General features: G+C 39.5%; 1 protein-coding gene across 1 annotated transcript in view; it reads right to left on the bottom strand.

The window, feature by feature from the left end:
• The window catches only part of STARD9 (StAR related lipid transfer domain containing 9), a gene marked incomplete at its 5' end in the record, with an annotated part of 104,296 nt that extends 78,330 nt beyond the window's left edge, over positions 1-25,966 (bottom strand). Inside the window, 3 exons of the mRNA XM_084287028.1 lie at positions 8,396-8,512; positions 11,167-11,236; positions 25,920-25,966. Coding sequence (XP_084143154.1) covers positions 8,396-8,512; positions 11,167-11,236; positions 25,920-25,966 — 234 coding nt within the window. The remainder of the gene's footprint in view (positions 1-8,395; positions 8,513-11,166; positions 11,237-25,919) is intronic.
• Between the last annotated feature and the right edge of the window lie 422 nt (positions 25,967-26,388).

A 26,388-nucleotide genomic window follows, 5' to 3' on the forward strand; every position in this document is an offset into this window, starting at 1 on the left:
TTGTAAACAAAGTGCTCTATGTACGCAGGGAGCAACATTTGGTGCCTATCAGGGAAACCAAGCAAGTGCACGAGTACCAGCAGATACAAAAAATGGCTACATTCAGAAAACATCTTATTTCACTATTTGAAGCAGGCTTTTTGTTGTTGTTGTTTGTTTTCTCAACTTTTTACCAATATACTGGTTAATCCTCCTTTATGTATTTAGGCTTCATATCTGAAGTAGACATGCATTAGAGTTGTATATGAATACATATAACTATATAATTATTTCTTTCAGTTAATTCAGTGCCTTATTTATTCACAACCAAAGGAGTTATATATTCAGGAGGCAAAAAATTAGTGTTACTCATAGCAAATTGAAAATACAATTGATTTTTTATGTCCTCCAAGGAAGCCTGCTTTGACATTTACAGTTATTCGATATAATTCCCATACAAGTTTTCTGCAGAGCAAAGTAATCTCGGTATAGCCAGAAAGAATGACTTCATCTGATTGTGAACTGAACACAGCAGCTGTGTTGCTGGCAAAAGATCCATAATATGCGCTCATGGTGGTTTCCCTTCCCTCCTCACAACCCTTTATATACCGATGCAGTTATTACACAAAAAGCTTTTATCTTACAGCATGATCTCCTTTTCTCTTCTGTCTCACTCTGGGTTGGAGAAAAACAATGTTGTGATGGAATGCTTACTGCCTTTGAAATATTTCATGAGAAAATGCCATTTACACCCACAGCCTCTGCTGCCACCTTCATCTTTGTAATAGAAGGAGGGAAGAGAGAAGAGGATTTGAGGGGAAGATGAAGAGAGAAAGAATTGAGAATTTTAAGAAATTTTGAGTTAGCACTTAATCCTAAAAATTATAATAAAGTGCATATGCCAAATAAAGGATTTTCAATTTGTCTCAAGAACTGACAAGACAATTAACAACTTCAATATCACAGGGAATACGTGGAGGCATAGAAGTGTCACAAACTTCAATGAGAGAAAGGAAAGGCTCCTCAATTCAAGTTCTTCAGAAGTGCACTTTTTTTTTTTTTTTTAATACAATTAAAAGTAAATAAACACCACACCACAAAACAAGAAGCAAATACAGTGACTGTCCCATGAACGGTCCTAAATTATGTTGCAATGTTTCAGTTCCTAACAGCACTGTTGTACATCATTTACTCTTCTATACTCTAAAGCAAACATGAAATTTAATATCACACTGAAGACCTTGCTTATTAAAACAAGCATATCAGTTTCACCTTTTGTTTGCTTTTCAGTTACACTCTGACAGGGGGATAAGAAAATCATCTACCCCTCTGCTCCTTTCCCCAGCTATTGTTCTTAGCTAGAATTAAAAAAAAAAAAAAAAGAAAAAGAAAACACAGCACCAAACCAAATACAATAGCATGTCAAATGTGATGAAAAGCAATTATGATACTTTAAAAACAAATTAGAAATGGAAAAAGCTGTTTCCACAGGTCATCTATGTTCAGTCATGGGAGCCTCCTTCAGTAAACCTCATTTCTGGGCTCAAAGCACAGAAATAAAATATCTCGCTAATGAAAAAAAAATAAACAATGACAGAAATAATTATACAATCAAGCTAAATGGTGTGTCTGAAAGGAAGGGAGTTCTCCCTAGCATAGTATACATTTGCACTGGACATACAGAGAGATCCTGTATGACTTGTTACACAGAGTTTAGAGATAAACTGTCTTGAATTTAACATGTTATTTTGCTTTTAAACAATCTGGTAAAACCCTCAGTGGATCAACTGCACAGTGTAAACACACACACAAAGAATCAGTTTTTCTTTCAGTTCACAATTATGTTAGTAATTTAGTTATATTAGTAAGCCAGTGCTAATAAGGAACAGTTTCTGATATTTGTAGTAGGACCTGTTTGCATACCCCTACTGCTTTCTCACTGTAAACAACATAAGATCACCCTTTTCTACATGCATCATATCACAGTGCAACTTCCATACACAGGGAAATCAATATTAAATCATGAAAACAAGGTTTTGTTGTGTAGATAGGCAGACATCTCTCATCGATATAATCTTTCATGGAAAAATATCTAAGACTGTATCAACACTCAGTTGTTTACAACAACCTCTGAGCTCTTGCATTGCTTTCCATCTTGTTCTTTGGCCATGAAATTTTTGGTTAATTTTTTTTTTTTTTTTAAATGATTCCAGCATGGGTCACAAAATTACTGAAAATGATAATACTCAGATACTGAAGGAGTATTCATACCTGCATTATCCTACTGTGCTATGTCAAATCAAAACGAAATCCTCACCAGCTCAGGCCCAGAAGTATGAAATACCCTGACTGATGCGAGTATCAGGCTTCCTTCAGGAAGCAACACATGAGGTAAAAACGCTAAGGTCTAAATTGTTTATCAGGGAGATCATAATCTCCATTTAACCAGTGCACTAGGTCACAAAACCTAAGCTTAGAATCTTCAAAAGTTGTTTCAGAGAGCTGGATGGTAGTGAAATCAGTGCTTAAACCTTTCTGGGTCTCACCATTACTACCATTCATAGACCATTAGTCATGGGATGTATTCCTCTTATCAAAAGGAACAGATTACTACACATCAGTTATCTATGGCAACTGCTGTGTTTAAATACCTGCTCTTACATCCTGTGGGTCAGTCTGCCCACCACAGTTACTGTGGATACACAATAACCGGATGGGTAGGATGGCTGGAGGGAAGCTGAGGACTAAAGTTTTAATAAGCAGCTAGAAGAATACTTAATACTTGCATGGGCTTCTATAGTTGTGCAGAACATTCTCAAGATTTTGTTCAACTTTTTTGTCTGTGGGGTTTAAATGGGAATTTATTTAAGTTTTACAGAGGTTTTAAACAAGTTCCTTTGCTTGGTGGAGCTAAACCAGACTTGAGGAAAGGTTTATTAAGAGCTATTTTAGGTACTATAAAGGAAATTTGAGAGATTGAATCAGCCTGTTCTATGCCAGATAAGAGAAGTGCTACAATTTAAGTAAGTTTACATTTAGATGGTTGTTTGTGGCACAACCTTAAAAGTTTCAAAGCACCTAAAAATTAATTATGGATTATTTATTATATGAATTTTTATTTATTTTTATTTATTGAATTATTATATGAATATTAATTAATATTCAATGCACCTAAAAAGAATTAATTATTACTCATTTATCAGAATGAATCACCATCTTTGAATCTGCCTATTAGGCTAGAAATTATAGTCCTAAACAAATACCATTACAATATCATTACCAAACAACATTACTGCCTTACAGGTTTGCAAACATTTTTATTGCAAAATGGAAGCACGTCATGAATCTCTATTGAGGGTAATCCCCTAATTACACAATTGCCAGAGTAATAACTTCCACATTGTCTTCAGAAAACAATCATAAGCTACACACAGCTTCCTGAAGACATTTGTGGAGGAAGTACAAGGGAGGACAAAGCAGGAGTTATTCTTACTGAAGTGTCCCCCTTTACTCAGACGGGTTTTGTACAGCATCAAGTTCACCTTCCAAAAAATGGTTAGTACGAGAAAGCATGGAAATGTGAGGAAAATCTTCTTCACTGGATACAAATGGTAAAGTTTAGGTGCAGGCATTCAGCATTCTGCCATTGTGAAGTCAAACTAGTTCTGCAGTGTCAGGGCAAAGAGAAAAAGGAACAGAAAAGTGACAGGAAAAGGAACATGGACAGAAACATTGCAGTTACTTGAGTTTCTTTTATTCCTCTCCTCAAAAAAAAAAAAAAAAATCTTCACAGTGATTTGTATCTGACAGTGACTGACAGGTTTGGAATAACCATTCCACTGTTCATAACCATGGAAAACACAACAGAAGTTGTAGAGGTAAGATCAGAAAAACCATGCATAAGCTTTTGCTCTTAGATGCTTATGGTCTTTCAGAGTTATCTTTTGTTTCTTATTAGCCCATCAAATGTTGTGTTCCTGTCCTCTATTCATGCTTATTTGTTACCTGTACTTTCTCCACTCACACACAATCTTTTGATATTCATTTTTCTGCTATGTAGCACTAGTGCCTTGTTCACCTCATGTACATCGAATGATTTAGTGTATCTGCTTCCTTTCCTTCTTTCCTTTAGTGACAGGTTGATTTAGCCATGACTCTTTCCTGAGGTTATTTCTGTTCCTCTATTTTGTTTATATAACAACAGATCCACTTAGAATAAAGTTGTCTTTAAAAAGAGAATGTAGACTCCCCTTTGTAAATAATTGCACTGTGAAAGGAGATGAAAACCTCATCTCTACATCAATGGGGAAGTATTCACCTGCCCAGTGAGAAAGCAAGTGACAGGCTGTGTTGGATCTGTCTGAGATGGAGTCACCCTTCCCTGCAGCAGTGCTGCACTTTGCACTCGTAGCTGGAACAGCACTGATATCACTCCAGTGTTGTGTCTACTGCTGCATAGTGCTGGCACAGCATCAGGACTCCTTCCAAGCCCCCAAGAGCCAGCAGGCTGGGGGTGGGCAAGTGATGGGGAGGGGACATCGCCAGGGCAACTGATCTAAACCAACCAAAGGGATATTCCATAACACCTGATGTCACACTCAGCAATAAAAGGGGGGCTTTCGTGGGGGAGGGGGCTGTTCCTCCTGAAAAACCACTAAGCATTTTGAGGTCCCGCTTCTCAGGACGTGGCTGAACATCGGTCATTAATGGGAAGTAGAGAATATTTTTTTTTCCTTCTCTCTGTGCTTCTGCACAGACTTACTGTTTCTTTTTCTCCCCATTCCCTTTCACTAAACCATTCTCATCTCAAACCTCGAGCTCTCTGTGTTGTATTTTCTCCCCATTCCTCTTTGAGGAGAGGGGGAGTGAGAGAGCGGTTGTGGTAGAGCTCGGCTGCCCACTCAAGTAAAACCACCACACAGGCCCAAGGACCTCCAACTGGCCATATAAAATCAGAGGGCCCTTTGCAAAACATAGCATTCAGTTAACTTGGAAAGTGAACATAGCACTTACACAGCTCAACTATTTCACAAATCTTAAATTTTTTGAAGAATTCATGTATCTTCTAAAGGAAGACTAAGAATTCAGACCACTGCTATTATACATTTAAATTAAGCTTACAAATTACTGAGTCATCATTAGAAACATTAGATTCATATTTCACCAGGAGAGAAATTAGGATAACAAATCTCCAACTTATATCTAGTTCCTCACAAATGTTTTGAATGAGAGAATAACTGATTTGCAAAGACTATCCACTTGCCGCGGAAGTCATCTTCTGAAACCTACTGCTATCCAACAGATTATTTCTGCTAAGAAACCTACTTCCCAGACATCAGCAGTAATAGGCTTGTCTTTTATTAGTCAAAAAATCAGTTTTGTTTTTAAATTAACCAACAGTCCTCTTTTCAGAAATATGACAGGGTTTATGATCTTTATGTAATGCTAATCAGGAAGACTTGTATATCCCTGAAGTGAGAATTATTTTTTCAATTCAGCCCAAAAGAAACACATAGGCAGTAACACTTAAAAATAATTTCTATTTTTGAGATTGCTTCAGCTCGTTGAAGGGAAAAGGACTTCTAGTTAGAGTGCTACTAAAAAAAAAGAAGAGGCATATAGTCTGTTACATAGGCATTATTAATTTGGTTCAGTTCCTCTTCATCTTACTGTATTACAAGGTTTGCTCTCCCCAAACTAAAATGAAAAATATCTCTTCCCTTCCCCCCTTTTAAAGTAAAAAATAGGGATAGAAGAAATATTAACATGAACATATCAGGAGAAACAAACAAGGCATGCAACATGGATCCACGTTTTGGCAAATAGAAGTGGAATACAGGTAGGTGGCAGAGAAAGCACTTTTTAAAAAATAAAAAGAACAATAAAATTGAATTTTACATCTAAACTTTTGAAAGTACTTACACATGTACTTAAGTACTTAACAGAGTACTTAGCTCTGTCACAACTGTCTGTGAAGTACACAATCAAAATACATGTATATAGGGAATAAAATGCAGTGTGTAGTCATCTCTAGAATTCAATTCAATTTCTGAACAATTCATTGTTCAGAACCTGAACAATGTTAACATCCACATTAAACTCTAACACATATTCAGAGAAACAGATCTGTATCTTCAAAATCTTATTTTCATCTGGGCACTACAATTTGCAGCCCTACAGTTGTTATGGATTCTGTGACAATAAAACAAAAAGAGCTGCCATGACTTCATTTTTATATCTCAGTCCAGAGGACAAAGTAAAAGGGCAGTTTACTGAAAGACAGCATTCTGCAAAAGTGAACCTGAAGGCAGATTCTTCAATCTGCCTTGCCTCCTCAAACAATACACCTACCATGTATGATAACAGTTGGCATGACATCTTCAAGGAAACAGTAATCCAAGATCAGCTCATGAAAGAAAGCTTTTACTGGAGGAAAACGTAACTGAACCTCCTGAGGCTGCCAATAGCATTACTGCTGTAAGGAGGCTTAGAAACTTTGACCTCAACACTGAAGTACTGATGAAAATGTGGAATTAGTACAATAAACTTCATTCATACAGTGTACAGGGCAGATAAAAGCAGACAAGCACAGTAAAGTTGCAGTATGCCAGCAGCCCTCTTCTAAATGAGATTATAGTAATGCTTTACTAGTTTTACAATCACCAAGACAGGTAAAAAGCCCAAGGAATTCACTCATGACTCCAGGTCTTACTCCAAGTGCCAGTCCCTCTTTAAACATTTCTTAACCCATGGAACAGGTCTATCCAAGGCTCGGCAACTCAATTACATGCAGCAGAACAGATATCCTTTTGCCAGCAGTCACATTTGGCAGCTATGCCATGAGTAAGGAGACTATGGCCTACTTACTTAATTTTCTATGGCCAGTGAATTCACGTTTCCCTTTCAGTATTTTTATTGGATAAAACTATATTCTATGTTAATGCAAGACTCCCTAAGTATTTGAAATACCTACTCAGATCCAGCAAGGAAGTTGTGCTGTTTATATTGTATTTGACATTCTTTTTCAGTTGCACATATATTTTACAACAACTATTACACTTTCTAGCCAATATTTGTATTTTCCATTTGGCAGCTCCAATCGCTTTTATACTGAGTAGAGACAAAGCTGACTTGGCAGACTGCGTTTATCAACACTTCATTTGCTAAACCTTGTCAGTTAGAAAGCCAACTGTATTCTCAACAGTTCTAAAAACTAGACTTCTAGTTGTATAAAAGAAGCTTATGAAGACTACAACACCCAAATAAGCAAGTCAGAAAGCATAAAGCGGTTGGGGAGAAAAATCAACCAACACCAAGAAAAAAACAAAACAAAACACACAAAAAACAGTTGAATACAAAGATGTTATTTGCAATCCCTACAGTGGAAGTTTATCTAGTGCTTTGTACTTCTTTAAAAGAGAAGAGTGCCCTTTTTTAAAAAAAAAACAAAAAACAAAAAAACGCTTCCTGAACTCCCCAAATCTCTTCCATGTTTCTGTGCCAAGCAGGAAGTCTCACACAGTCAAGAATCTGACCCATCATTCTGATATCACCAAATTTAATAGTTATTCAAATATGGACTCCTAGAAGTAAAACAATTCTGTGCCCACCACCACCAGAAATAAGAATTTCACAGGACTCAGTCAGTCTTAAGTGATACTTTCTGTGGAAAAGCTTGTTTGTTTTTTTTTTGAGGAAAAACAAAGTTACACAGGTTGGAATGTTGGGAACAACTGCCCTGACAATAAATTGAAATAAGATACAAGACAAAGGTACAAGACAAAAAAAAGCGTGGTGAAAGCCCATTTTAATACTGACATACATAATCGTATGCACTCAGAGATATCTTTGGATAGCTTTGCAATGCATGTTATTTATTTAAAAATAGATTCAATAATTATTTTTTAAATAACAAAGAAAATATATTTTAATAATGAGTTCTTCAACCTTCTTAATCAAACACTGGAACTTCAAACTACTAGGAGTCATATTTAGTTAAGAGATTTCTGATAATTTAGCAAGAAATAGTGTTCAAAATAAACTGTAAATAAAATTTAATACTGCTTTTTAAAGATTTGATTACTTCACTATTGACCCTTTTGGTAGAATCACTTTGAAACTTTTTGTCTAATCTTAGAACTTTCTTCTTTGAGAAGATTACTTTTAGGCCCCCTGCAAAATTGTCATTGCTAAGCTTGAGTCCTCAGAACATCACAATTAATGATCATTACCAAAGCTGACAGACCCAATGAAAGCTTTCATTAGTTGACAAACAAGGGTATTGCAACCAATATAAGAAAAAGATGGGGGCAGATAAGAAAATGAAATTTCATCTAACATCTCGATCACTTACTTTAAATGTGAAAATAAAGGACAGAACAGAGTGGAAAAATATATGAAGAACAGCATCACTTACCATTTCCTGAGATGCATATTTTGGGTCTTCAGGATCAACTGACCAATAGCAGTAATCAAAACTGAAGGCCACAGTCTTTTCTCTTGAGTCCCAAGTGCCATCAAGCCTATTGTCAGCCTGACAACAGAAGGAAAAAAGACAGATTTCACTTCGATTTTGACTAAAAAGCAAGCATTTTAAAAAATAATAGGAGATTTATCTAGGATCTGTATTGTAGAAAAGGAACAGCAAAACAGTTAATCCTCTTAATTAATTTTCCTTTGATTCACAGACTGATGCAGGAAAGGCCTGCTGAAGGGTTCAGTTACTATAGATAAGGTTCTTCAGCCTATATTAGCAGGAAGGCTCCACAACTCTTTCCATGTTTCTCAATGAAACTGAAAAATGACAAGAGAACTGCATCAGAGAAGCAAGGCACAAAGTGAAAAGAACCAAAAAAAAAAAAAAAAAAAAAAAAAAAAAAGAGACTTTCTCACTCTCTGTTTAAAAACACAGGCCTATTCTTATTTCCCCTTTGCTTTGTTGTGTTGGAAAGCTAATACATCTTTTGCTGTAACTGCACACTACAGTGGCTAACCTCTTCCAGTTAACAGCAATGAGTGAAGCCTTTCTAAGCAGAGCAGTCGGAAATAATGACTGAAATATTGAAAATGAATCTACAGGCCCCTCTGACAGTTTTGCACATCTGTTTTGGTTTTTATTAAACCAATAAAAAGCAAAATAAAGTAGAAGTAATTTAAAGTTATTTTAAATTAAAGGAATTTAATTTAAACACCACTTGATTCTAAAGTTGTTACATTGATACAAGTACAACCAAGATTTCCTTTAGCCCGACTTAAGGCATTAATGAAACTATTGATCATCTTCAGTAACAACGTTTCCACCATGTTGTGATTCAGAGCTCTTTTTATGCAGTTACCTTTTATTTCCTTAGATTTTCTGTAGAAATAGATAAAGATGGCTTGCGGCACTGCCTTCCCATGACAGCATGTAAAAAACAAATAAAAACAAACAAACAAAAAAAGCCCAAGACGCGCACAAAAAAAGATACCTCTTCACCTCAGGAAAATACCCTCCTGCCTGACAGAAGCAGATCTGCCTGTACCTTGTGAAGCCTGGGATCTTCACTGACTTGCAGGGTTTTATTTTGTTTTGAACTAAAACCACCAACTACCCCAAATACAATGTCAACATTGGTATATAAATATTAGTTTATGCACTAAGGTAAACTTACTTGGCTTCATTAAAGGTTGTCTAAATTTAGTTTACACAGAAAACAAACTCACTCCCTTTATGAAACTCACTAATTATGTAACATCACAAGAGAAAATGTTCACAATCTGGCTCTTGCATCTCCAAACAACCCTACCTGGCCTGTTGAGCCCACTTTATCTTCCCAGCACCCCAAGGCAGCCCAAAGCTCCTTTTTAAAAAATAAAATTATAACCCACTAGGTCTCACAGGGCCCAGCTGGGCCCAATTACCCAGTGGCAGGACTGAGGCCTCCACCTGCCTACAGAGGCCTTCCCAGCTGGGGCCTGCAGCGTTGCCGTGGCAACTGAAGCCTTCCCAAGGAAAATAAGGGACAGCTTACAGCTGGAGAGCTTTATCACACATACAAGGAATTAGGCAAAGTTATTTCACAAAGCAGTGAATCTCAGACTCTGCAAAGACAGCAATCTTTCACACCTGACTAGCAGGGAGGAAATGATCACGCACTACTTTTAGCCCTCTTTTCAGAGAAAGTGTTGTCCTACCAACAGCAACACAGTCAGCTCAACTGCCATAATTCTGACTGAGAACTAGCAAACTCTCAGAGCACCAGTGCCTCAACACCAGTACCAATAAACAAATGAAGTATACAGATCAGCAACACTTCACATCCATACGACCTCCTATACCACTAATGCTTTTCCTTCTTCTGTCTTCAAAAAAAGGAACACCCACAGTGAATACCACAAAATCCCCAAGAAAAAAAAAAAAAGTAGAGTCCAAAACCATTTGTTCTATTTTTGCCCAGGTTTCTGTTCAAAACCTTATGTATTTCTTGAGTCAGCCTGCTAGAATAACTGGGTTGCTCACAGATATAAAGAAATGCAAACTGCATCCATCTTTGAGAACTCCCACTATCACCTCAGTAATTTCATCTATTTGCCTTTCAAGCAGACAGATGTTTGACAACACAAAATTGCTTGGTTCCCATTCCCATTGATTCAGTGAAGGAACATGGCAGCTTTAAGTATTAGTATCTTTAAGTACAAGAGTCTAAAACACAGGGTTGATTCCCCTGCATGTGAACTCCAATGCTGTCAGTGGAAGACGGCTACATTACATTTATTCTTAAAGCTCTTGGTCTTTTACCAAGGCATGAAGCATAGAGCAAAAAGTTCAGCTATCTCATGCAAGTCAGTTACACTCTGAGTATAAATATGAGAGGAGGAGAGAAACATGGAAAGAACTCAACCAGATGTTGAGTTCTTAGTTACAGTAAGATAAGTGCAAAATCCTAAACAATTTACTAACAGCTTTGAATAATGGCATGCAGCCAGAGCACAGAAGCTTTGATAAAAGCAAAATACAGACAACAGTTAGATGCTACATTCCCTGTCTACAAACAAAAAGTAAAAACAACTTTCAATGCAAATCAAGAGCTGTGGAAGTTTAAATGTCTCCCTTAGTATTTCTTTTAAAGTGATCCAACAGTCAAACAAACAGAAAAGCATCACATCAGAATCATTACATTGAGAAACAGAAGAAAATAGAAAGCATACCTTTATATTTCTTACTGTTGCTACTTTGTCATCAACTTCTACAATCACTCTTCCTCCTTCTGCACTCTCTCTGGAAACAAAACACATTCAAAGATTCATTTAAAATATGAAGACACAGAAAAACACATTTCAAACTCATAAACCCCAGATACATGCATTTACTTGAAAGACCTTCAGTCCAGATATAAAACAAACACTTTATAAGACAGTACAATAGGAAGTTGCATTCACAGATCCTAGACAGGTATCATAACAACAACAGGGAAAAGAAAACAGCACTGTGGTCAAACAGGTTCAAAGTGCTTGTTCTCAAAAACAGAATAAAACAGAACTGTATTTCAGATTAAGAATTGTTATTCTAAATTATATTTATAAGGAAAAATAACGTAGGAAATGTAATTTAACTTTTTAAAAACTGCACTGGCATTGTTACTATGAAGTAGAGCACAGCCCCTGTAGACTGGCAGTGTTTTGTAGAGTATGGATCCACATCACAGACCCACAAGCCAGTTTTTGTCAAGTAACACTAATTTTTACCACATAATCCAAATTGTTTGCTACAGTCCTCAAACAAGTTATCTTTAGCAAAACAAAACTGTCCTGAAATGTAAACATACAGGATTGTTCCACAAGTGCAAAGGACCGTGTACTCATGTATATACTTGCACAAAATCTCCACTGAACACAGCTATGACTAGAATCTACCACATACAACTTCTGCTTCCAAAGATGAGTCGTACTAGAAAAAAAATGAAAGAGGATGTGGAAAGAGCGAAAAAATAGAATGTGAACAAAACAAAAAACTTCACCAGCCAACACCATTACAGATACTTCAAGTTGTGTGTTCTTATTTATAGGAGCATTGAGTTTTGTCCTCCTCAACAAGTAACATGGATTGTTTCTATACATAATAAGAGATATGAGAAAGAAGAGGTCAGCAGCCTGTTTATCTGACAGCAGAAAATAAATACACACTTTGATGCTAAGAACAGAGGAAAGATGTTTTAGCTGTCGTATTCCTTCTGTAGTGCAATTCCTTTGCACTCTGATATTGAAACAGCTCTGACAAACTTTGTAAGCTGCAACTTTATCACAGTGTTTGTTTTGATGAAGCCTAATGCCTTGGCAGAGCTGGAATAAAATTCAATTAGAAATAAAATCAATTTCATCCCTAGTGCAGTTTTATCATGCTTTGTTTAAAATTAAGCTGAAGGGACAGGCAGCATCAGTGATGATAATCTGTGCATGCATCACTTGGTAAACAGCTGGTTTGGTATCATCTGGTCAGTTAGAAACCAAATAAATTGGTTTTATTTGAGTTTATTTGGTTTTGTTTTACTCAATTTTAATTGAGTTAGAAAATTCAAACCTGATTGACCACCATTCATTTGTGGCCCCAAATCTCTCTTTTAACAGATTTCCTTACATTTGTATGAATAGTACATACTAACTGACCAAGTGCAAGCTCCTTTCATTGACGGCTAACTTTCAGACAGTACATAGCACACCACAGCCTGCCTTTGGAGTCTCAGTGTTTCCCCCCATTCAAAACAACATTCAAAATGAACCCTTAGGACACTGCTTCTACTTTTTCTATCAACTCTTCCACAGAGATGATCACTGTAGAATTTGAGAGCTTTATAAGCATGAAGAAGATTTGTATACATTTTAATCCATATGCTGTCCCCATTTTACAGCTAGAAAATAATGTTTTACCTTAGTGTCTCTGTGCCTCACTTTACTAGTTTTGTGTTGAGACACACAGAACTTCGTAGCTTTTGTAATACATACTTTTGCATGGCACTTGACATAGAAAATACATACGCTGTTCAAGCACAGCTGCCTTAGGTTTCAGTCAAGTTGCGAGCATTCAGTGCTTCAACAACCACTAGAACACCCTTTTTAGATCCTAGGAAAACAATAAATGCTCCTGGGAGTTGCCTTACATACAGCTGGGTACCCAACAGTGGCATTAGAAGGTTCCCTAAAGAACAAGTGAGGAATGACAAATGCCTAAGGATGGAGGTTTGGGTTTTTACAGTACAAATCTGCAGATGCATTTAATCTGTATGCATGCAATTTCCTAAATGTTTTGAAAAGCAAGTGTTTTCCTGCACAAGTAAATTTGGGGATTTTCATACCCATACAGAAACCTCTGCCAGCTTAGACAATGGACAAAACTCAGTTATCCTCTACAGCAGAGCAGATACAAGAGGAAATGGGACATTTTGGCTGAGAATTTCACCAGAATTTAAGAACAGCACAGGAAAGACAAAACTGGAGGGATCCTATAGGAGGGAGTTTGTTTCAGTTGCATATACCTCCTTCTCCACTGCCCCAGGATAATCTTGGCTTTATCTGCTTCCTAATCCCATGACCACTCTCTATTTTTCAGTCCTGCTGTTACCCCTCCAGCCTTATCACCTCAGTTAGTTCAAGGAGTTCCTATCATCCTCCTCCCGCTATCTACACACATCATCTCTTACATGTTATCTGCTATCTCTTCTCTCTGGCCTAGCTCACGCATGCACATTCAATTTTAATATCCTCACCTGCTCTGCAAGTCTCAGTTCCCTTCTCTACTGCACTGTAGCTGTTTTGGGGCTACGTCTCTGCTCATAGTCACACTGTCCTGCTCTCCTTGTCAGTTCCTTTCAGTCTCTGCCCCCAATTTACTCCTATGCTCCAGAAATGAAGCAGTTTCTTCCTGGATACCAGATGAGGTCGGCAAACATCGATGAGAATAGATTGGAAAATCTTGCTATCAGTTCTTATACACAGGCTTTAATTGTGAGCTGGATAACACCAAGCTCCATTTATTAAGCCAATGGTCAATGGATGAGTTTTACAGGGATCATGCAAGCACAATTTGGCAAAAACAGATCCCTTCAAAGTTTTATCCACTGTGTTCTTGCAAGTCTTCACCAAGCTTGTTAAGAGTTTTAGTTATTTAGACATACGAACTGAAATGGGTGGATTCAGCTGGAGAACTCAGAAAATACACACCTGAGTCCCAGTTTTAAATAATTGGAAAATTCAAATAAAAGGTCACCCTAAGTTGCTTTTAAATATTTTAGAAGCAAATTTTCCCTCATCTTCTGTAGCAGCTGAATTGCTCTGGATGAAATTTAAAAATATGTAGCCTGAGGCAGGTGTTCGTGCATGGAATAATTTCAGTACCTTCCAATAGCTTTAAATGCCAGGGTGTTCTCATTACATATACATAAGGCAACCTCAACAACGAGCAGTGCTCCCAGCCCCACCAACAGTAATTACACAAAACTCAGTGCCTGCAGCCCATATCTGCTGTACAAACCCTATGAACAAGTGACTTTACACAATGGGTTCTAATGACTAACGTACTCCCAAACCAAATAATTACCGAAGACCCAAGCTAAAGAAGAAATTCCAAATACAAGACTTCCAAGGTATGAAGATTATTCACACACAAAATTAATATGCTCATATTTATAAGCTTACAAAAACAATACAAACAACAGAAAACAAAGTTACCATATCACCTTACACTACAGCGTTATGACGATATCTCTTTGCAGACAAAAAACTTTATGTAGCAATCAAGTAGCTTTGTTCAAGTTTCACATGACAAGAAAGCCTTCAGCAAACATGAACAGAATAATGTCTCCCATTGCTCTGGGCACAGGTTCACAGCCTACTTCATGTGTCTCAGCTGCAGGCTGTTGTTGCAAAGGGCAATTTGTCTTCTCTCCAAAGCTCCACATGTGTTCTCACTTCATGTTTTGTATCTGATCTATGAATCACACCCCTATGCAATGACTCAAATCAGCTGTGATCAGAAAACAAGCACAGCAAAATAAAAAAAAAAAAACAAAACAAACAACAGTGTACCCCTGGGCCAGCAAGCTGTTTCAGAACATTGGATACAGTGGTCACACAGTTGGTAAAAAGAAAATGAGAAAGGGCATGAACATGCAGTGATGGGAATGGAGACCACTCCCTTCTGCAACAATTTACAGCTTGAGAGCATTGAGCATACAACAAGCCTGGACCTGTAGCTGCCCCCAGTCTTACAAACTCTTTGTTCAACCTCTGTGTAAACGTGTTTATTTCATACTTCATTTAGGTACAAACCTGGGCTTCCTTTCCCAAAGTTCTTTGGTTAATATTTGAAGTCCAACAGGTAAAGCACACTTCCAGCTGTTGTAGATGTTCTGACCTTAACTCCTGAGTACAGACACTACAAAAAAACACATTTGTCCACACAGCCTTATATGTGTGTACCATAGCATGCGTTTTACCAATAAAACAATCTTTCATCCTTAAGAATGGATGCTCTGCTCCACAGGTATGAAAGCTGTGTGACTTGTACCAATAAAATCAACCCCAAAGTACACTTCTCTTGTAATATGTTTGACTTCTACTGCTCAGAAGTCACAGTGATCTTAACATTCAGCTTCCCTATCATCCCTTCCCTCTCTTTTTGAAAAAAATGATGCTGTGTGTGGGAAGTGTCTCTCCTTCTAGATTACTTTACTTTGCGCAGACTACACCACTCTGCGTGAGAACAAGTTAAGACCATTTCATGGTATGTGAACCCAGACAAGTTCTGGATCTTCCCAGAAACTAAGTTTCAGCAAAATGCAAACTCAGTGACAAAACTACGAAATGCAGCAGCAGGGCTGTAACAGGGAACTACAACACAGACCCAATGGAAGCAAATTGCTGTGGCAGTCCAGCCAAAAAACAGGGGAAGCTCAATGGAAAATCTCCTCTAACATTTCCTGGTCCAATGACAAATCATTGTTGCAGCCCACATATAAAGCTAACGCAATCCCAGAGGGACAGCAGACACTCTGCAAGACCTGGAAGAACGAGCCAGCAGAAAAGAATCAAGGATCAAGACCCATGAGAGGAACATTGCCACATCTTGCTGGATCGCACTGAAATTAGGTCAGATGCAGTGTGCAAGTAGGTATAAAGAGCTGGAGGAAGCAGTGGGTGGGAAGAAGGGCAGTTGTTTAGTTTAGGCTTTATAAAATTTGCCCCACTCCTCCTCCATCCTCGCAAATAAGTCAGGCACTTAAAGAACAAAGAAGCTGACTTTTGAAAGTTGCCTGTTTAAAAACACGTTCATGCAGTAACCCAAAAATACTGGAATCATTAACAGTAATCATGCCATACAACAGAACAGCTTCTACATATACTGACCACCTACTACTCAAAAGTAATTAAAAATATTAAAGCCAAAATATACCACTCAAATATGAGAAACCCTTGATAATTCGAGAAAGAATAGAGTATGTGTTTACTCATACAAATTTTGAAAATAATAGTGCAAAGCAATTGTTGCATGCATTTTATGCCTTTCCTGCCAATTCCCATCACCCAAACTAACTCCAAAACCAATCTCAGCCTATACTGAGACAGAGGTGGTAGTGCCAGCTCGAAAGCAGTACAGCAACCGTCACTCTGCCCCCTCTGGCAGAGATTATCGCTGGTGTGGGCAATCCCATTGGTTCTATTTTTTTTTGGAACACTTCACTTTAATATTACTTTCCCAACTTTTCTAGAAATATCAGCCTTGCGCAGCTTCTGTAGCAAAGAGCATTTTCACACTCTGCTTACAAATACAACCAAAAGCACTCCCATGACGTACTTGGCAGGATGCAGGCCAGCACTCACTGCTACCTTCTCTGGGACTGTCGCTTCTCAGTGTGTGATCCATTGCCACAGCAGTCTCTAAGTATGGTACAGCAGTTACCAAACTACCTCCACCTGTACCTGGGACATTTTGTGTTGTCCAGTGGCACCCCCTGCAATCACCACACCAGGAGCTGCAGTATAGCCCTGTGGCAAATCTAACCCAAGCTTTTTCTTGGTCATAAAGTCTGAAGGTCTGTATAGGAAAGCCTTCAGGGGGTATTCAGATTTATCTTTCCATTACTAGTATATTGTACAGTGCCTCTGCCTCCTCTTTATTGGTGGCCTTGGCAAAGGTATTGTTGAGAACCTGCTGACTTTGCACCTCCTGAGTGACTGACCTTTGCCATGGAAACTAAGAAACAACTAACAGGACATATTTTCTAAATTATGCTACTGTTCAGACAGAAAAGACACCTGAGACAAAACAGATTGAGGACATGCCTGCTAAGAGGATGCAATGAGAAGAGTAAGAGTCTCTTCTGCTCCATCAGGAATTGTAGAGGAGAATGTCAAAGCCTTCAGCCATTGGAGCTTCTGCACTTTCCTGACAAGCTGAGGTACCTGCAACCACAACTTTCCCAAACACAGCATCCCTACATGACGCCAACATAATCTGTATCCTTAGCCCTGCTGCTGAAACATGGGAAAAATCACAAGCTGCAAACAGTCTGAACACATTCCCTTTGGCTAATGCAGGATTTGTTTTTATTTTTGAAGTATCAGCATTCAAGATAATTTACCTAAAGCTTGTTTCCAGTGTTTTTCATTATGTAGAGCTGCCCAATACCACTGTGGATATTTCTTTTTAAGTCCTAATTGTTTTACTGGGTCTTGCAAAAGAGGAGTGCACACCCAGTCAGCAATCTTCCTACCAAATTCAAAACAGATGTTCATAAATAATTTAAAAATCCATACTGAAGCCAAGTACACAAAGTTCACCAAGACAGCCCACTGCTGTAACAGACATGTTGCTCAAGTTAGCTTTCAAGGCTGCTTCCAGCTGGATAAAGCTTCCACTAGCTCTGGCAACAGCTGACACAATCTGATGGTCAAAAAAAGTCACCTTTCCTAGTGATCACCATCATCCTAGTGTGGCTTCCTCCTATTCTTCTTTGCAAACAGTATACAGCAACAAAAATAGGAGTATTTGATGCAGAGATAAACACAAGACATTAGCAGTGCTCTTTAGGGATACAGGCCTGCTCAAACAGTTAACGTTTTCTTGATCACACTCAGGCTTTTGCTATGCACCTCAATGAGCTCAGAAGGGAAGCACAGGATGGCCTCCTCTGGTGTCCCTGTCTGCACCATCTTTGAAGCCTTCTACTGCTAGAACAAGAGTGTCAGGCATCTTCCGTGAGCAATCCAAGTCAGAAATGCTCCTAATGATCCGCCAGTGCTTTGAAGAGCCTTGTATGAAAGAAACCAGCATTATTCCAGAGGCACTGAAGGGAGGAGGGAAGAGAAGAAGAAAAATTCCTCTCATCTGTCATACCACCAGCATTTGAGAAGCATGAAATAAGGACAATTTCAACAGCGTTGCAGACCAGTTCCACCCAAAGGAGATACTCCTCTACCCTTGATTTCCCAGCTGTTTACTGAGTAACAGGACAGTACAATTAAAAAACTTTTGCAACAAAGAAATTCTGTGCAAAAGCCATGTGATTTCCATGCAAATCAGAATTTGGATACACTGGTCAGTCTTCATTCCACTAGGACAGAGCCTTTATCTGTGATCACAGTTAAATAAATGACAGTTTCACTGAATGCTGCAGTGCACTCTCATCCCTCTTGCTTAGTTCTCTCTCCCATTGCACTACAATCAGCTCCAACAGTGAACCCTCACCTTCTAAAAAACAGAGGTGCAGAACTGTCTTTTTTACAAAATCTATACTACAGAAGGAAAGACTGCAGGAAAAGATTAAAAGAGTAGGATTAAAGAAAAGGAAACTGGGGAGCACCTAGCCAAAGGTCACATAAATTCCCTGTGCACAGTGTTAGCATCTCATCCTGTACTACACACAGGTCCCACAAGACCAACTTCCAGCCTCTGCACCATGCCCCTGGGGAGGTGTGCAGCTATCTCCACACATCCAGTCACATCATCATACATAAATACAATTTTGCCTCAGACAGAATATGTGGTCTTAGAGAACAAAACTGTCCATCACAGAGATGGTTTTACAGGTTATTTAATTACAATTTTCCCCATTTTCGCCCTACATTTTTCCTATTTTTCTCATTAAAAAATCTGATCCCTGCTCCAAAACATTCCGATGTTTGTAAAGCATTTCTAGGACTCGGGAGGAAGTGTTTTATGAAAACACAAAGCATCAGCTAGAAGGGCTTCAAAAGGCTGCAGCAGTGTTGTTGCAGCTGCATTTGCACAGGCAACACGTGAGAGAAGAGAAGACGGTCAGCCTCTTACTTCAGAGAGCAGACTGCCAGAAGTTAGCGCCTTGTGCTCCTCCCAGCTTACATCAGTACAGGCACAGCGTTGTCACGCATCATTACAGAAGCATCACCTTCTGTGGAATGGGTTTTGTTAGCCTTGAAGCATTTGGTCACTCAGGACATGCAGAGTTTTACCCTTTTAAGAAGCTACAAAGTCTGCCCTTTAAAAAAAAGAGGTACAAAACTTGCTCTGTGTGGCTGCAAGAATACATCTGGGAGAGGCTGCTGATGCAGTACCCTTACAAAAACCACAGATGTGGCTTATGAAAACCACCTGACACTGCCAAGTATAGATATAGTCAGTATATATACTGACAGAAAAGAGCAGCCACCTCAAGGATAGTTTACATGAAACTTTAAATAATAGACTGGGCAAAGGAAAATAACTTATTAGAGAGAGAGGAAAAGATGTCAAGATAACCTTAACAATAGACTAGATTACAAAACAGGATACACAAACATTAAAATACATTTCTTTGGGAAAGGGACCTCCTTTAAAATAAAAAATTTGACCCTCAACTTTTCTTTCAAAAAACCCAGTTCTTATGTGGAAAAAAAAAGCTTGAAATCATGAACAATGCATAACCAATGGAGTTTGTGCAGATTTTCAGATGCAACTCTTAGAGGCTGGAAACAGTTCTTTTCTACCATCAGGTACCAGGCCCAAACCTCACAGCTTTTGAGAGTTCAACTACAACCACCTGAAAAGAGGAACTGTTAAGTAACAGGACACAGAGGAACAACACTCATTTAACCATCATAGAAGACAAAAATAACCTGCCATTTGTCTGGGTGTGAGCGGATGAATCACCAAAGTAGCAAGGAAAATATAAATTATAATATCCGATTGAGAAGGGTAAGGAGATAAAGTAGAAGATAGACATTTCGCTACACTGTGTTCAATGGCCAGCCTTACTCTTGATTTTGTTATAGCATGAGAAGTATCTAGCAGTACTAAACTAGCTAAAAAGTGTTTTCTACTCTTGCCTGTTACCTGGTGTTTCCTGTAGTTATACCTTTTCTTTTCACTGAGATTTTTCAGTCCCTTTGAAATCTAGAACAATTTCGCCATTTTCTTGAAAGGATGTAGTATTTTGCCTTACAGTTGAAAGTTACATCCATATGAAACATATGTTGAATAATAAAACTAAATTATAATCCATCCATTTTCCAGAAAATTTTTCACTTTTTTTTTTTTTTTCTAATGTAGAATATACCTATTTTTAGGCAAGTTAGTTCCATACACATGCAATAGAGAAAATAATGGAGATAATGGCAATGTTCCATTAATAGAGATCTCATTTACCCAACACACACTTGGGTCTTGGAGCAAAGTTTAAGCCAGCTACAGAAAAGCATCAAAAAGAAGAAAAAAATGCTCATATCAACCTTTATAAGGAAAACAAATGCTCTTTTCTTACTAACCCTGATTTTTCAAGTTAAACAAAATTAAGGAGTTATAAGATGGAGTTTTAAGATGGAGGTACAAGAACCAGAACAGGGCCGCTTCAAAACATGCTTGAAAAGGACCACAGCAAGCAACCAGTGAAGAATACATGCTGCAAAGGGAACGTACTTGTATAACCAGGACGAACACATTCATTTTGATAGGGTAGGAGGGAGACCAACAATAGCCTCCAATCTGCTATTGCTTTAATTTTATTTTGACACAAATTTTAACAGCTGTTATGCACAAGATGCAAGGAAAGTTTTTTACCAGTTGCTACAAGTTACCATTCTTGTCAACAGAAGGCAAGATTGCTGCATTTAAGTTCTTGTAGTTATGCAGAAGCATGTAAAACACCTAATATCACAATCTATAAAACTGCCACAAGTCCTTCTTACAAAAAAAATACTTCCTTCTACTTACCACAATGTGCTTAGAAATAACAAACGAGGCAGATCACAGCACAGAGACTAGTTAAAGAAGCTGATCCTACAGCAGGTTAATAAAGGCATACCCGGCATCATTTCAGAATGATTTTTAAAGCAATTCTGTTTTTCCACATAGTTTTCCTTTTTAATAGAAATTATTTTTAAATATTAACATGATAACGCACCAATCAGCATAGCTCTTCTCTCATCTGTTCACCACAGCTAAACTCAACATACTGTCAGATTAGCCTGACACACTGAGCTCTTTTCTGGAAATCTTCACAAAGAAACTTTCCCTACTACCCCAGGTAAACACTTCCCAGCCTTGGGCTTGCTCACAGCCATCACCTGTAGTCTTAAGACCTCAAACTGAACTCCTCCTTCCCTATCCCACCCCCAAGCCTCATTACCTGCTGCACCACAGGACAGCCATTAGAGGATTGTGCCATGGAGAACAGCCGCAGCAAGGAAAACTCCTGCTGAGGCTCAGACTGTGATGGTAAACACCTGCACAGCTGGAAACTGGGTTCAGCTCTGCCACCTGGGGCTACCCAGATGTTTCTTGGAAGCTCTCATTTGCCAGTGTGTGGAGGACAGGCTCCAGAGCTCATCAGGGCACTGGGAAATAAACAGCTGGCCAGGAGGCCTTCAAGCCAGAACTTGGAGACAATGCAAAGCAGGACAAAAAAAAAGAAAAAGAAAAAGAAAAAGAAAAAGAAAAAGAAAAAGAAAAAGAAAAAGAAAAAGAAAAAGAAAAAGAAAAAGAAAAAGAAAAAGAAAAAGAAAAAGGACAGTTTTCTCGTTAATTCACCTGTTTAGTGACTCTTAGGTGACATGTCTATGAGGTTCATGGAGGATGGGAGTTCTTTTGTGCGCTAATAAAGATCCCAGAAAGACCTTTTCCAATAAGAGCTCCTTGCCAGTCTCTCCTTTTCCAGGCCCCAGAGGCAACTGGAAAGAGATTTTCAACAGCATAAAACACCTTCTGATTTGCTGTGTCCTGCACAAGCATTTCCCAAACTTCAGGGCCCAATTAAGTATATTAAACTCTCAGAAAGTGCCACAGGGAAACTTGCATGCCCTACTGTCAAGCATTTAACTATCACCGCTATCGTTTTACAATTCCATTAAATAAACTTGCTCTGAATGATTTTACCCAGGCCACAATCCGTGAAGGAATGCAATGACTTCTGGTCACTGGTGCATGCTAAGAAGAGAATCCTATAGCAAGGCATGAGGCTTTTCATTGTGGTATAGAACACTGTTTTTTAAAAAATATATATATTTTCCTATCTTAAAGACTGTGTACATAGCAGTTCCCAAAGTCCAATGTGTAACGGGAATGCATCTTGCGTAGGGATCATGGAGGAAAAGGCTTGAGGCAGCTGTGCTCCATCCCAGTCATAAAATCATAGAATGGTTTGGGTTGGAAGGGACCTTTGAGATCATCTAATTCCACCCCCTGCGAATGTTCAAAAAGGGGCAAATGCAGTTATGGAGAATCATAGAATCATAGAATACCCTGAGTTGGAAGGGACCCTTAAGGATCATCAAGTCCAACTCTTGACACCGCACAGGTCTACCCAAAAGTTCAGACCATGTGACTAAGTGCACAGTCCAATCTCTTCTTAAATTCAGACAGGCTCGGTGCAGTGACCACTTCCCTGGGGAGCCTGTTCCAGTGTGCAACCACCCTCTCTGTGAAGAACCCCCTCCTGATGTCAAGCCTAAATTTCCCCTGCCTCAACTTAACCCCGTTCCCGCAGGTCCTGTCACTGACAGGAGAGAACAAGTATTGATGTGAATACAATGTAAATTTTTTTTGGACTTATAATTGTAAATGTATAATAAAGATTTTTGGAAGCAATGCCACTCCATGGAACATACTCAAGGGATTTTTCTCCCAGAACAATGCTTTGATGCCAAAAAATAGCTTAGTCTGTTACAGAATGACTGATGGCTTTATGAAGAACATTAGCCACAAGCTATTTAAAGTTCAGTCGAAGGAAAAATTTCTGCACTCCATACAACTGTGTGTGCTTTTTAACCATGGGGGATTATTACCGCATAGGAGCCGAAGAGCTGGCACAGTGTATCAAAGAATACATTGTGATGGGTGCTGAACAGGCACAAAACAAAAAGACCACTCTGACTTATGCTAAATAGCAAGTAACAGATGTGATTAAAATGGTTTATAATAAATAGATACTTTAAACAGGAAGTAGGATTTTATGCTGTCTCATATTAAGATATTTTAACTTCCAAATATTCTGTAAACTTCAAGACACAAAAACAAAGTTTGCCTGCCCATGTAAATTAAATGAAGCAATAAGTACGTGAAGTTTGGACAGTCTAGAAATGACCAACTAATGCTCTGGTACTAGCGTTTGCTCATAGCTCCTCCATTTTCAGGACTCTTAAAAAACAAAGTTTAATCACTTAAACTGCAATTGCACATATTACAGTTGTTCGGTTTAAGTCAAACTCTTTTTTGCAGGTAGCTTTTCCTTTTGAAGCACCTAGGAGATCCTAGGAGCTCTGGCAACATGGGCGCCTGTTAATGGCCATCACAGTGTGTGTGTATAGAGAGGGTGAGAGGTATACATGTATGTGACCACAACGTGGAGGTGGTTTAAGAAACTGAAATAGATAGAGTAGGCCTCTATTCTCACTGAAAGCTTTAGGCTTTCCAATCTTTATCAAGGTTATGTTAAGTGTTCACATATGTGGTATTTGCCTTGAAGTCATTATGTTCAGGCAATTTTGGTCAAGACCATAAAGCAAGTTCAGAGCATTCACAGACAACATTTGATCACTTCTCCTTCCCCATTATGAAAAATTAAAAGCCACCATGAATGCTTTTGCTGACCTCAGCTGTGGCAACACAATGCAGGGAATAAACAGCAATTGCCTTTGGGGCCAAATACCACAGGACTGGTCTCTGCTTGCCCATCCCATCAGTTATGTTGCCACAGATGGAGCAGGTGGAATTATTTAACAGTCTCTGCCCATTTTATCCCCTGGGTTTCTGTTCTCCCCTTTGTACAAACATTTCCATTTCAGTGCCAGATTCATTTCACCCTTGTGCACCAGGCTGTGTTTCTGCTCCCACCCACTGTCCCAAACTGCACCCTCTATCAAACTGCTGGCCCACGCTGACTACGTCAAAGGTTTTTGTTTGTCACATCCTACCTGTCACAGTTATAGGCACTATTTAATGCTGTAATCACGTATCCACTGTTAAATACTACCCATCGGGGAAGAAACATTAAGTCAAAAGTGATGCAAAGCCAAATGCTATTGTGGGAGAAACAAATCTAATTGGCTGCACAATGAAACACATCGTCAAGTCAAACTTGGAAGTATTTGCAATCTCCAGAGAACTCTGCAACGCTGAAACAAGAGTCCTATGGTCTGAACAACTTGATCTCATTAAAATTGGCATTTTAATGTTAATACTTTGCATTTGTGTACTGCTTTTTATTTCTAGAGAGTATATTTATATAGGCAATTTATATTTATATAGGCAATTTATTTAACCAGTCAGTGCTAGGAATGACTATGGAAGTAGATAAGATAGAGAATGGAAGTATGGAAGTAGATTAGACAGAGAATATCTCCAACATTAAAGCAACACTAAGCAATGAAAGGCTAAACTTGGCTTAATTCCATGCTGCAACTCTTCTTAAAATATGCCACTATCAAAATCTGTTCTATCCACAGCTGTGTTACAGATCAGAATTATATTACCCGAACATCTGTTTTATTAATGTCATTATGGCTAGAATATTTTTGGATCAGTTGGTTTTGAGCCAAAGGTAAAATTTATTGAACACCTGTAAATTACTTTCCACCTTTCCCTTTTCTATTATTTAAGACTAGCAGTATTTTTGTTGCAGTTGTTGTTTTGTTTGCATGTTTGTTGTTTGTTTTATTTTTGTTCGTTTGGCTGGTTGTTTTTTAGTTTGTTTGGGATTTGTTTTTACATTATTTTACTTTATTCAGCATTCTCTGGTATCTTCCTGCAAGAAATCCACAGGCAAATCAGACCTTAAAAGTGCGAAGCGTGCTGCTGTACTGCTGGCTGGGCACCTCTTCCAGAATCCTTTTCCCCACTCCGTGAAAGGGTTATTTATCACACAAGGCACTGAAGTCAGAAGGCAGCGTGGGACTCCCACTAACCAGAAGGCAGCCCTGTCCCTGGGACAGCCCTCTGAGCAGTGCTGCCCGGAGTGCGACAGCATTCCTCTGACAGGAGGCGTAAATTACAAGCCACTAAGATCTCCTTTTCCTTCCCTTTCCTCCCCAAACTTCCACAGCCCGCAGGCTTTCAGCCACACGTTAGATCCAGAGCCCACCAGCGCGCTGTGCTGCGGCACCTTCTTGTTTGGGGGAGTTGTCCTCAAGCCGTCCTGCCTGCCTGCCGCCCTGCCCATCGGAGACCAGCAGCCGGGGGGGGAGCGGAGCAGCCAGCGGCAATGTCCGGCTCTGGGAATCCCAGCAACAAGGGAGGAGGAAGAGAAGCCTCCCTCACGCTGGATGACAACCGTCCCGTCTGGGGGAGCTCAGGAGGAGGGACGCCTCGGGGTCCCCAGGCAAGCCTCCCGAGCCACTGGGCGCGCCGGAGGGGCGACCCCAGCCCCGCTCCCCCTTCCCCGTCCCGAGCACGGCGCTGCCTGTCCCGGCCCCGCCTCGCCCCGCAGCTTGTCACGGAGCCTCCCCGCGGCGCCCCCACGCACCTTTTGCTCAGCGGCCGGACCCGCACGGCCACCTTGACGTTGGCCATGGCTCGCCTCACGCCCGGCCGCCCGCGCCCCGGCCCCGCATCGCGCCCCCGGCCCCGCGCCCCGGGGCGGAGCCGCCCGGCCCCGCCTCGCCTCGCCTCGCCTCGCCCCCGGGGCGGGCCCGGCCCGAGCACAGGCCTGGGCCCGCTGCCCTCACGGCGCCCGCCCCGTGTTTGGCGAACGGTGGTGGTGACAGCTAGCCCTCCTGCAGCTTTGAAACCTCCAAAGATCAATTTAAAGCAATTTTAATCTGTTGCGTCGACAAAGGTTTTACACTTCATGTTCAACCCACCAAAACATGAACAATTTGCGTTTAGAACATTGTCCCTGTCAACTACCAACATGACTGGGAAGATGTGAGAGCAAGTAGCATTTGTCAGCCACAACCAGGACAGCAGGCCTGTTAGGGAATTTCTGACTGGCA

This window comes from Netta rufina (assembly GCF_964035555.1).
Source record: "Netta rufina genome assembly, chromosome: 5".
NCBI classification, from domain to species: domain Eukaryota; kingdom Metazoa; phylum Chordata; class Aves; order Anseriformes; family Anatidae; genus Netta; species Netta rufina.